The sequence below is a fragment of the Gracilinanus agilis genome, chromosome 6, assembly GCF_016433145.1.
Source record: "Gracilinanus agilis isolate LMUSP501 chromosome 6, AgileGrace, whole genome shotgun sequence".
Classification (NCBI taxonomy): Eukaryota; Metazoa; Chordata; class Mammalia; order Didelphimorphia; family Didelphidae; genus Gracilinanus; species Gracilinanus agilis.
The window spans coordinates 168,371,589-168,384,501 of record NC_058135.1 but is presented as its reverse complement, the minus strand read 5'-3'; the positions used below and the strand labels follow the sequence as shown (position 1 = coordinate 168,384,501).

At 36.7% G+C, this 12,913-nt stretch overlaps 1 protein-coding gene across 3 annotated transcripts in view; it reads right to left on the bottom strand.

Moving 5' to 3' along the window:
* The window catches only part of GABRA4 (gamma-aminobutyric acid type A receptor subunit alpha4), a 101,956-nt gene extending 89,984 nt beyond the window's left edge, over positions 1 to 11,972 (bottom strand). For 2 of the 3 annotated variants that reach the window (XM_044680030.1, XM_044680031.1), the window contains exons 1-2: positions 11,897 to 11,923; positions 11,274 to 11,394 (exon numbers count right to left, since the gene is read on the bottom strand). In XM_044680030.1, the coding sequence (XP_044535965.1) occupies positions 11,274 to 11,394; positions 11,897 to 11,923 (148 nt within the window). Of the gene's footprint in view, positions 1 to 11,273; positions 11,395 to 11,826 lie in introns of all 3 variants that reach the window. The other variant, XM_044680032.1, reaches the window with a different exon arrangement.
* Between the last annotated feature and the right edge of the window lie 941 nt (positions 11,973 to 12,913).

Sequence of the window (12,913 nt, the reverse complement as noted above, 5' to 3'; positions counted from 1 at the left end):
ATTTCATCATCTGTAAAATGGAGATAATAATATCTCCAAGGACTGTTGTGAAGACAAAATGACCTATCTTTAAAGTATTATATAAAAGTTAGCTTTATTATATTACTGAACTGCTTTCTTTTTTTTTTCTTCTTAATTTCTAATTCTTTGTTATTAGAAATGGTTTCTGAAGAGTCAAATGGGCTATATTTGCAAATGAAATTGATAAAAATATAATGGAAATTTGTCATGTTTCTTACATAGTATATTAAGGTACAAAGTACATAAATGTTCAAATTAGCTATAAAATCTGTTGAGTATGCCCATGTCTATATTATCAATGATAACCATCAGTTTTCTTCTTCATATGACGGTCTCTAAAATGGCAAAGCAACTTTCTCATGCCCCTTACCTATAATAAACACATAACTATGAAAAATATGACAAATTAATATTAATAAAAAATTCCTATTTCTTAAAGAAAAATTAGGTTTTCCAAGTATCAAAAATAGGTTAAGAGGCCTTTGGTATGGCTCATCTTACCACCTTTGGCCTTTATTTGCAATCTGTCCTTTTCCAGACTCCCAGTATGTTCTCAATTGGACCTCTATCATTACATTAGTCTTGAAGTTGAAAGGAGTTTTTCTCTCTTCAAAATGGCTTTCAAAATCAAATATGACCTAAAGATCACTTCAAATATAGTCTAGCAGCTTGAAGCAAGACTGAGACCAAAATATCATAACCTACTCCTTTAGAAAACCAGGATGATGACAAGAGAATATGCCTAAATGATGATATAACCATGCCTTTTATTTGTATGAAACTTCACAATTTTCAAAACATTTCTACCCCCATCATCTCATATAATCCTCACAATGACCCTGTTAAAATCATATCCTAGGATCACAGACTTAAATAAGCAGGGGAAGTTTGATTACCCTATTTTACCAGTGAGGAAACTCACATTTAGGGAGGTCAAACAATTTTCCCAAGGTCACACATGTAGCATATTAAGAATAAGGAATGGATCTGAAGAGTTCTGACTCTTTAGCCATATTCTTAGGGTTCCACAAGGCTTCTTCTCATGGCAGAGAGAATCAGGACCTACTATGTGCTAGGCCTGTGCTAAACACTTTACAAATATTTTCTCCTTTGATCTAAATAATGGCAGACATGTAATAACCACAGAATAAAATCAAGCCTTGCTGCTTCATGTTGCTAGCTGAGTCACAGTAAGTGACAACTCAAAAAGCTATGTTTAGCCACATATAATTCATTCCAAAGGATTTATGTAGCTATCTGAGCATTACTGAATCAGTCTGAGGATTCTGATGTGTTTTAAAACTGAGACAGGGGTCAATGTTGTATACAAAATAAAATATATGGGTAACTATCAAGCGATTGGAGAATTTTATGTTCTGAATTAATTCATTAACTAGTATATAATGGAGAAATGTTTATTAGATGATTATATGATTTTGCCAATTAAAAACTGGTTATATGGCTGAATTCAAAGAATTATTAATGGTTCAGTGTCACCATGACTAGAGGTCTTCAATATTTCCCCAGGATCTATGCTTGGCTTTCAGCTGTTTAGCATTTTATCTATGATTTGAATAAAGGCATAGAAGACAGCCTTATCATATTTACAAGTATCATAAAGCTAGAAGGGATAGTTAATATCATTTATAGCAAGAGAGGAGCCCAAAACATCTTGTTCAGAAAGAGCTTTGGAACCTAGACTCAATCCATCATTCTCTCAAAATGTATTTATTAAATAAATGCCTACTATGTGACAGGTAACTAGGTGGCACAGTGGATGGAGCACCAGACCTGGAATCAGGAAGACTCCTCTTCCCGAGTTCAAATCTGGCCTCAGACACTAGCTGGGTGATTGGTAAAGCCACTTAACATGGTTTGCTTCAGTTTCTTCATCTGTAAAAAGAGCTGGAGAAGGAAATGGCAAATCACTCCAAGATCTTTGCCAAGAAAACCACAAAAGAGTCATGAAGAGTCAGAGATGACTGAAAACCTACTCAACAACAGCATCTTATATGACAGGCACTCTTCTACTTTATCGGGGTACAAATACAAAGAATGAGATTTCATATAAACTCACATTTGGATTTGAAAAGTCAGTTTCACAAGCACACATGTCTGAAAATCGTCCCCATTTTTGATGCTATTTACATGTCCTGGGACAAGTTCCTGAACTTCCCTGAGTCTCAATTTTCACTGGAAAAGAAAAGGATTGGATTAAACGGTCTCTCTTCCTACTCTATGATTTTATGATGGCAAAAGGCAGGGGGACGAGTGAGTAGACCACAAGCTCATTATGAGTCAGTAGAATGATGTGGTGATAACAACCACTACAAAAATTGACTCCATGACAAACTCCACATGTTACCATGTCACTTTCTTGACTAAACTGAGAGCACCTTCAGTGGGTCATTTATACAAATCTGGTCTTAGAGGTTTATAATTATTGATCTTACGAATTGCCAAAGACAATGCTATGAAAGCTCATCTTTTCAGCTTCTGAAAGACCTCATAACCAAAACAGAAAAGAAAGCTGAGATCCTGAGAACAGATTGAAATCTTTTTATAAAACTTAGCTGTACATAGGTCTCATGTAAATTGAAATACTCCTGGAATTGCACATATCAAATGGGTTTTTGATGTATACTTAGCAAACACCAACACTCAAAATACACTATAAAGGCACCATTAAAAAACCCACCAGGATCAAATTCGATCTTCAGCTTTTGGATGCCAAGAGGGAAGGGCTATGGTTGATCCTTGCTTTTGTGATGTCCTACCTACGTGAGAACTTACCTTATATAACTGCAGATACAAATGAAGCTGAAGCAATTGAGTCATTCAGCAACATCAGTACAGTAGCTCCACTTACTGAATTCTGAGTCTAGTCTAAACAATACATTTTTCAGCCATAATGGCTTCAGTGTAAGCCAAAATGAAGCTCAGAAGGATTCAGTTACATTTACCTCTGGTTCATATTAGCCTCCAAAATGCTGAGTTCTTCATTATTTTTAAAAGAAATTCTCTTAATATTAAAAATATTTCTTTGAAAATGTATATATATCCATATAATCATATATGTGCATACATAATTAACCTGGTAGCAATTGGCTTTCTTATGAAGCTGAGAATTTAGTTGCCTTGGGCCTAATTAAGGAAGAAATACATATGTATGTATGTAACTATATGTATATACACATCCACATACATATACATCATAATTTGGCATATTGTGGAATTTTTCATTTTTATATGATTCTAAGCAAACATGAATGGTGGGAGTGGGGGCATTTCAAATACATTTGTGTTTGTAGAAAAAAGAACCGAAGTTCTCCCTACTCTACCCCCTTCTTCAATCAGTAAATGGTAGTTTGGATCCATGATCTTTCTATAGTCTCTTCCACCTCAAATAATTGATGCCTGTATTATACATTAAACATTTCAAGGAAGCATAGGAATTTCTAAATCTGTCTGCTGATATATACCAAGCTCTCAAACTTGATCATTTTTATTCCTTCCAGAATTCTAAACTGACAATTAACTTTATGACAATCAGATTATTTTATTAGTAACTTAATAGTAAATATTAATTAAATAATAGTGATAATTTTCTTATAATTACTCATGTTTATAATTTTGCATTTTGTAATATATGCAAAATATTATGCCATTAGTGTAGAAAATCCTTCTCCTGATGGACTCTTTGAAGTATCTATAACTTATGTAAATCTTAAAAGAGTTAACCTGACTCAAAAAGAGGTCAAGGATCTTCTCACGAGTCACACAATATTGTCAGAGGAAGATTTTTAATTCATGTCTTTCTGACTCCAACATCAGAAGAAAATTCACTATGCTACATTTCCTCCAATAGATAAAATAGTTATGAATCAATCTATCTTCCCAATAGGGCTAAGAATAATATTCTTGGTTATAAATTCTTTAATGAAAAGGACGCTGGCTTTTCCTTTATGCCTCCAAAAGTGGTTTGGCACAGTGCCTTAAACACAATAACCTCTTAAATGTCTTGAATGAATGGAGTGAAATAATATTTATCATTCAATGATCCATATGCTATTTACTTACACCATTCACTATTTACTATTTGAAATCTTCTAGGCATCTCATTTAGAAAACTGATATAGAAAAACTAGAAACACGAAAGCAATCAATTTACATTGAATATAATCAATAAAGGCTACCACTTAATACAATTTTCTGTAAACAGCTTGTACTGGGACATTAAAAATAGTCTTCTTTACAGTATATAGCTACAGGAAGGTATATCTGCTGCAAAGGAACAGTGCCAAAGAAACAATATTCTCACCCCAAAAGTGAGTGAAAAATTGGTCAGTTTGTAATAATACAGAAAGGACTCTGGTTCTCCCACTCCTACTCTGTCTCAGACAGCCTTCCTATCATGGAGTCATACCCTTATCCCCTGACTAGAACCATCAGCCTTTTCTGGAATTTTTCTCATTGTAAACTTCTGATTGCCATGCGACCTTGTAGACTGGAATCTCGCTTTCCATAACATCAGCACTGGAAGGAAAGTATTCCTGACTTAGTGGGACTTTGCACTGCTCTGTAAAACAACAGTTTCTCTCCCAGAATCCTCAGCTTCCCAGAGGTATTCAACAAGGAAAGGAAGAATGATTACAGTTTGGTGTAATAATGAACAAGTCCTAAATATGGCTCAGTAACTTGCCCAGTCATATAACAAGCAACTGGTAGAACTCACAGTGAATCTATGTCTTCTGACTTCACAAACCATTGCTCTTTCTTTGGTAAAATCCACATTACCCTCTAAAAGAGGGGGTAGGTAGTAGGGAGGACTAAACCAAGGGCAAATAATTGTAAATTATAATAGGAAGTGTTATTGTTCTATAATATATAATTCTTCAGGACCCCATTTAGGGTTTTCTTGGCAAAGATTCTGGTGTCATTTTTCAGTTCATTCTCTAACACATTTTACAAATGAGGAAACTCAGGCAAACAGACTTGCCCACGATCAAATATCTAGGAGATAATACCAAATTTGAACTCATCTTCCTCACTGCAGACCCAACACTCTCTGAGACATCTTGCTGCCTTTTGACTGTCTAGAGAAGGGATATTTTATTTAGTAGGCAATAAAACACATACACACACACACACATACACACACACACACACACACACACACACACACACACACAACAGGAAGTAGAAACCTGTAAATTTGCAGGTGAATATGGACAGTGTAAACCACAAGCATTAACTCAAGGAAGCCAGCTCCCTGAGTGGGCTAGGTTAAAATATAACTGGGAAATGTTTAAAAAGTAAATAAAAATACAATAGGGCAAAATGTTAATTTGTAATTTTCTAAGTCAATATGTAGTCTACCCATTTCTATTTGAGTTTTATATCATTAGTATAAACAATGCCTATACATCTATTTCTCAGACAACCAACAGCTTTTCATTTTATTTTAGCCTTGAGAACTCACAAAAATTCTCCTTTTTGAGGGTCTTCCCCAAGTTCATTATCTAATGTCCTTTTCACTGCAATTCACCCAACTGATGTAACAAATTGCAATGAATGCTGGGCTGGTCCAAAATTAATTCCTAGATAAAAATGAAGAAATTCTGAAAGTACATGCTCTCAGGAACTTCAGAAACTCCCTTTTCAAATCAGGCCACCTGGACATAGCTGTGTCTCAAAACTCTTTGGGCTGTATATCTAACTCCTAAATGTCCTGATGTATTTAAGTGTAAATAGCCCCACAATCAAGAGGTTCAGCCTATTAGTATTAGTTCAAATAGTGAACCCATTGGTAGGGTGCCCAGCAAAAATTTCAAAAAAAGGATGACTCCTTGCCTTTTATTAGTTGCATATGAAAACATGGCTTACCATCCTAGAGTACAGGGTCCATTTGGGTAGAATTGCACCAAAAGCTAACAAATATTTATGCAGTTCTTGTATGTAAATGTAGCATTTTCTTAGGGGCTTTGTTTGGGTGTCAGTGCAAGGGAGGATGTAAGATTAGATAACTCAGTAATAAATTCATTCTTTTTTATTCCTTAGAAACACAAATTCTCTTTAAATTGTCAAACCCTCTAAAACAAGTAAAAGAACCATTAGGTTTAATGGTACATGAATTCAGATTAAAGAGTCTAATGGGTCCAGTAAAAAAGTATCTCATTTAGTAAAAGTGTCTAATAAAAAACTATCAATACTATTCAATTACATTTTCTAGGGCAGTTTCATGATGATCAAAATATATAAAACATGTCCTTAATCTATAAAGTAATTTACAAAATACTGAATATTTTCATATATTTAAATGCACCAGTATTAGGCAGGGTGTCAGCAGGTCCAGTATTTTTTTAATACAGGAAAATAAATGTCTATTATATTCCAAAGCAAATTAAAAGAAGAGTCAGAGAGAAACAGAGAGACAGAGAGAGACAGAGAAACAGAGAGAGAGAGAATTAAAAGGTGTAGTGGATAAGAAAAGTGGACCTATAGTCAGGAAATGTAGTTTCAGAAACTAAATACTCGTGTCACCCTGGGCAAATCACTTAACTGTTGTTTACTTCATTTTTCACAACTGCAAGATGGAGATACTAATCATACCTACCTTCTGTTATGAGGATAAAATGAGGTAATCTTTACAAAGTGCTTTGCAAACAACAAATCACTATCTAAATGATAGCTATTATCAGAAATAATACACCAAATACAAAAATAATCATTTTTATTAACCAAATTGTATATAATTTCAAGATTTGGGGGCAAGATATGGAGAATACTTGGAAGCTAATATTCTGATGCACTTGATAAATAATACTAATGAGTTTCACATTTTTGAAGTTTCATGGTTTGCTACTGAATCTTTTAATTTTACCAAACTGAGCAATAATATTGTGCACTTCATGATTCATTTTGATAAAACTTACAATTTTTTGTCCACTTTAAGTGGGCAACCACAATCAGTAATAACAAGGTTTGTTCTAATCCTTTGGAAATCCATATAAGCAGGCTTGGAAATTCATGGGAAGTTAAATTTTCTCTCCCAATCTCCAGGAGTGTGTTCTAAAACCCTTTATGATGCCTACTTGAAAACATGAACCTTTGCACCTTCTTCCCTAACTCAAAGGAGCTTCAGTGGATTGCCTAAGACAATGAAATCATGGAATCATAAAATCAAAGAACCGAGAGGGAACTTAAGGGCGGTCTCATGCAAGACCCTCATTTTAGAGATGAAGCTGAGGTCCAGAAAGGCAAAGTAACTTGCCCAGATCAAAAAACAAAGAGTAGAGATGACATTGAATCCAAGATCTCTTCTATTACATCCAATATTCATTCTACAATAACATTCTGAACTACTTCCTATAACTCCATCACATCTGGTCCCAAAGAATCCAGATATTTTAGGTTATGTTTCATTTACTGTATGATCCAAAAGTGCCTGAAATATTACTAATCAAACTTCCTTCAGGAACACAAGTAGCTTCTAAATCACAGCTAGAGGTATAAGTGGAATAAAGCACAGGGTTGCTCTTAATTTCATATTAGAATGCTTTAATTCATATTTCCTTCTGAGGTTTGGGATCTGTTTTAAGTTCTTCCCTTCCTCTTTCCCTCACCATCCTCTCTCCCCACACATACACATACTTTCTTATCCCAAAAATGACTGGGGTAAGGAGAAAAAGATAGAAACATGGAAGGTCAAGGATAAGGCAGGAGGCAAGAGGCAGGAGACAGGAGCCAGGAGGTAGTAAAAACCATCCCATTTTCTTTCCCCTCCACAATAAAAAAAAACAGTCTATTTAAGTCCCAAATCTATTCAAACTCCTGCCTCATCTAATGAGCAGGCTGTCAACTAAGATCCAAATTAAATGCCTGCTGATTGATTAATCTTCCATTTTAACTTTTATTTTAAAAAGAACTTAATAAGTTTGTTTAGTGTTTAAGCAAAGACATAAAAACGACTTATCTGTTAACAGTTAGCAGAACAAGAAAGTAAGCCTTTCCTTATGACTTTTTTGTGTGTCATCAAAAGCCAAGTGTTTTATATTTCACCTTCAAAAAGTTAAAATTTCCTTTAAAGTAGTGCATTTCAGAGAAGGAAGAAAACTTGCAGATGTGACTTTAATACTGAATTTTCTCTTGATTTTCAGAGAGATATGACATTAACATAATGAAAGCCCATATGTTCTCTTTTGGTATGAATTCTTACCCTCTGTGACACTTGAAGTACTCTCCATAAATCAATGGGCAGTTCACTTTCAAATTATGAATCACTTTATGAAATAAATATTTGCTAACATAGACCTGAAGACAAAGAGGAAAATTTGATTTGTATAATAAATATTTATTGAGTAATCCACTGTTAATATTCTAAATAATAGGAATGAAATTCTATCCTATAAAGTTTTCAATGTATGTGTATTAGACCATATTAAGTCAAAGTCAACAATAATAAATTAAGGTAATTAAATATATGTCTTATAATAACAACAGTATTGCATTTAGCCACCCCATTACTTCTATCCCCAGGACAACTTAATCATAATACCTTTATTCTCTTTAAATTTTATATTTAAACTATTTCCAAATAAAACCCTCCTTTAGCAGCATAATTGTCTAAAATGACCAAACTGTTTCCTGATTTTCCTAGGGTGCTATTTTTATAATGACATTAGAATCACTCAGGCACTTAGGGAAACTCTTGAGCTAGCATTTAAAAAAGAAAAAATATATCCTTGGTTAATCACCAACTTTTCTTTATAGTTTGGCAGAAAGAGCATAGAACTTGAGTTTGAGTGGCTGTCCTCAAATCCTAACTATGGTACTTTCTACCTACGTGACATTTGGCAAGTCATTTCACCTCTAAAGATTTCAGATTCTTCATTTATAAAATGAGGGGGCTGTAAAAGATTACCTCAAAGGTTCCTTCCCACTCCAACATTCTAAGATTGTACATAAAACCAAGGAACTTACTATTCAGAGGAATATATCCCTATAGAAAAGTCATAGTCCTGAAATATAATTGCTTTTGTTTCTTTGTTTTCCTAGTATAAATTCCCAGGATTAAGAAGAAACAGGACTGGCTCTGGAGTCAGAGAATCTGAATTCTAATCTCACTTCTGATTCTCTCTACCTATGAGACACTGGACAAATCATGTATCTCCCTTTGGTTTCAGTTTCCACATTTGTAAAATGTAGTTAAGACTATATGATTTCTTAGGTTTCTTCTAGCACTAGAAACATGATCCTATGATACACATTTCCATATGGGTTTTAATGAGGTTGATCTCCTTTGGACTTGATGGAGTAAGAGGAAAAAAAATTATAAAAAATGTTCTATGGCTCCCTGTTGTCTATGAAAGTTCAAACTCCTTATCCCAGCCTTCCTTTTCAACTGTATATCCCAAATATGTATAAACATAAATTAAAAATTTTGAAAAAAACACAAGATTAAATTTTTTCTTAAACCATGAATTAAAGGTCTAATCAATACGACTCATGCTTAGACCCTTGCTAGTACTGCCTAGGTCTGCCTTTCCTCTCCCTGTTCACTTCTAGGCCTCAACTATCAAGATTCTACCTTTAAAGCCCAACTCAAATGCCACCTACAACCTACTTCTTCAGTATTATTTCAAACTACTCTCATCATCAACTCCATTTCAACCAAACTATACTATAACCTTTACTCAAAGCATTCAGAAAGCTGTATCTCTCTGCCCCATCTAACCCAATGCTAGATCTCAAAAGAACTAGAAGTTGGGCTGAATTAAGTTAGAATTCAAAGTAAATGTAAAGTCTCACCTTAGATTCAAGAATTCAATGTCACAAATACAATGTGGTTACACACAGTGTAGTAGGGGTGTTAGTAAACTACAAACTTAATATAAATTAATGTGTGATAGACATCCAATAAAGCTAATGTGCTTTTAGGTAACATTGAGGCAATTTACAAAACTGCTGTAGTCTGACCTAATCAAACCCCATTATGAGTATTGGGTTCACTTCTAGAGACTACATTTTAGAAAAGATAAACTATGGAGCATCTGGAAGATTTAACCAGTATTGGGAAGGTCATTAATATAAAATTGTGTGGATTAGTTGAAGGAATTGAGGGAGTGTAGGCCAGAGAAAAGAAGACCTAGTGAGAAATGATAGCTATCCCAATATTTAAAGGCCTACAATCATGCTGTTTGGCACTGGAAGACAGAATTAGGAGCAATGGGTAGAAGTTGAAAAGAGGCAAATTTATGTTTGATATAAGGAAGAATTTCCTTACAACTAGAGCTAAGCAGAAGTTAAACAGGACAGCTCAGTGTTCTCTCCTCACCAAATGACTTCCAAAAAAAGCTAAGTGACCACTTCTTAAGTTTATAGTGATGTTTCTTGCTCAGGTGTGTTGAATAATTTGGTTTCTGAAATACTTCTGAAGACTGAGATGCTATAGTTCTTCCAAAAGAAGATCTTTCTGATCTCTGATCATCCTTTATGGAAATATTCTCTCCTTGCTCTACATACCTACAGTAATGACCTAATCAAGACTTTATTCTTCTCACAAACCATAAAGTCCTTAGGAGTAGGGAAACTCTTAGCCATTTTCATGTATTGCACAGAATCTGGAAAAGTACACTGCCCATTTTAAGCGTTCAGAATGTATTCATGAAGGACCTTAGCAGTCTCTTAAAACCATAGAAGAGAATCAAATACCTTCCAAGAGAAAGACCTTCCACGAGCAAGTGCTTGTGTTTCCCTCAATTTCTGAATTTTGCAGAACACACCTGCTTATTTTATTCTAGTGGAAAGACCACAGGTGAAGTTTTTCAGGAACAACCCAGAGTGTTCAGGAAAAGGAATGTGTCCACATTGAGCCCCAGACCAAAAGTAACTCCAAACTCTTTACCTAAGTGGTACTAAGATATGGTGATACTTTTTTTTTAATTCCCTAATCTCTCACCCACCTAGACTAAGAGATCCTGGGTGCTATGAAAGAAAGAAAAGACTACTATGGAGAAGTGAGGTAGAGGAAGGAAGGAAAGGGTGGGGGTGGTATTTATGTCATAATTATCACAAAGAGATAGAAATTAAAGAGACAGAGACTGAGCCAGAGACTATGACAGGAACAGAGACAGATTTATATTTACATAAGAAGCATACCTACGGATATCCCCAAAGACAGACAGACAGGCAGATGCAGAGACTGACAGACAGGAGGGACAGGACACACTTGCGTTTGAAATCATTCATACCCCCAAATCCAGGACGCAGTCTGTTGTCATAACCATCGAGTAAACTGTCCAGGATGCGGGTGAAATTCTCTGGTCGTAATTTCTCCTCCTTTTTGGGATCTCCTGGGGGTTCGTTTAAACTGCACCACAAAAACCAACAAAAACAACAAAAATGTATGAAATACAGAAAAGGATAACTGAAAGATATAAGGAATAATGAATTGATTTTTCAAGGGTCAAAGCCCTTCACCTGAAGCATTATTGGAAGAAGCTGAGTGGGGGTGGGGGAGTGGGAGAGGAATGAGTAAATGGGGAGGAGGTGAAGTGATGGGAAAAAAAAAAAAAAGAAAGAAATGGTCAAACTGGGAGCCCTCTCTCTGCAATCCTCTCCCCCTACCCTCCACACATGCACACAGGCTCTTTCCCCTCATTCCCTCCGGTTATCCCTTTTACCAGGTGCCAAGAAAGGTTCGGTTCAGTCAGAGTCCAAAGCTCCGCGTGGGTGTCCTGGGAACTAGCTGGCCACTGGGACCCCCTGCACCCTACGCCCCCAGGCCCTCAGGGAAGTACTCACCAAGCCGCCAGGCACAGGAAGTGCAGGAGGGTTAAACTGACCCCGGAGGACATCGTGGTTCCTGGCTCCTTCTTGGTAGAAACCATCTTTGCAACATGCCATACTTTAAGCCGGTTCACGATCCTCGTCTCGCAAATGCCTAGTCCAGGGAGCGGAGAGATCACACAGCGGTTGGCACCCGCACGGGCACACACACACACTTGCTGTCACGCTCACACTCTGACACACTCACCCAGCGCGCTCATCACTGGAGGAGCGTGTGTGTGTTTGTGCGATGGGGGGTTGGGGTCCGGGTGGGAGGGGAAAGCAGGACCTGATTTTTATGGATAGCCTTTTCTAGAAAAAGCTTAAATGGGCATTGATAGGTGCCCACCTCGGTACCCCTCCCATTCCTTCCCCCTAACTGTCCAGGCTGCGCAAGTTTGTCTGAACCTTCAACTCTGGGGAGGAAAAAAGAGGAACATTCCCCACCCCCTATTCCTAGCTCCCTCTTTAATCCCAACCAACCCCACCCCACCCCACCCCCACACACACCTCCATTAATCCTCTTCCCCAAGAGATGGATTGTGTTTTTGCCAAAAAAAAAAAAAAAAAAAAAAAAATGTAGGGTGTTTGACGAGGACTCTTTCTTAGGGCAAGTAAAGAGGTGTCAGGGCGGGGGGCGGGGTTCTTTTACCTCCCCCTCTTCCGCTTCAATCCCAAAAAACCAAATCAGTTGAGAGGGTTTAGGGGCAGAAACTCCGGATCTACCACCTTCAAGGATTTGGGGAGAGGGGCGAGTCAGCTCGTTGTAAAGGGGTAAAATTCCATGGAACGAACCCCAATTTATGACTCAGATACGGTGACTGGAAAATAAGCTCGAGCCTTCACTCTTCATTTGTAAGGCAATTGCTTTAATAAAACTTAATTCCTCTACTAATACTCCTTCCCTCCCCACCAATATTGCCTTGCTTCCTTCCATCCTTCATGTCCCTCCCCCACCATCACTTTAACCGCCCCACTCCAACCCCCGGGCCTGGGGGCCTTGGGAGGGAGAAGAAAGGGGACGCCTACTGAAAATTACTTTGACTTCTTTGCAACCCTCTTG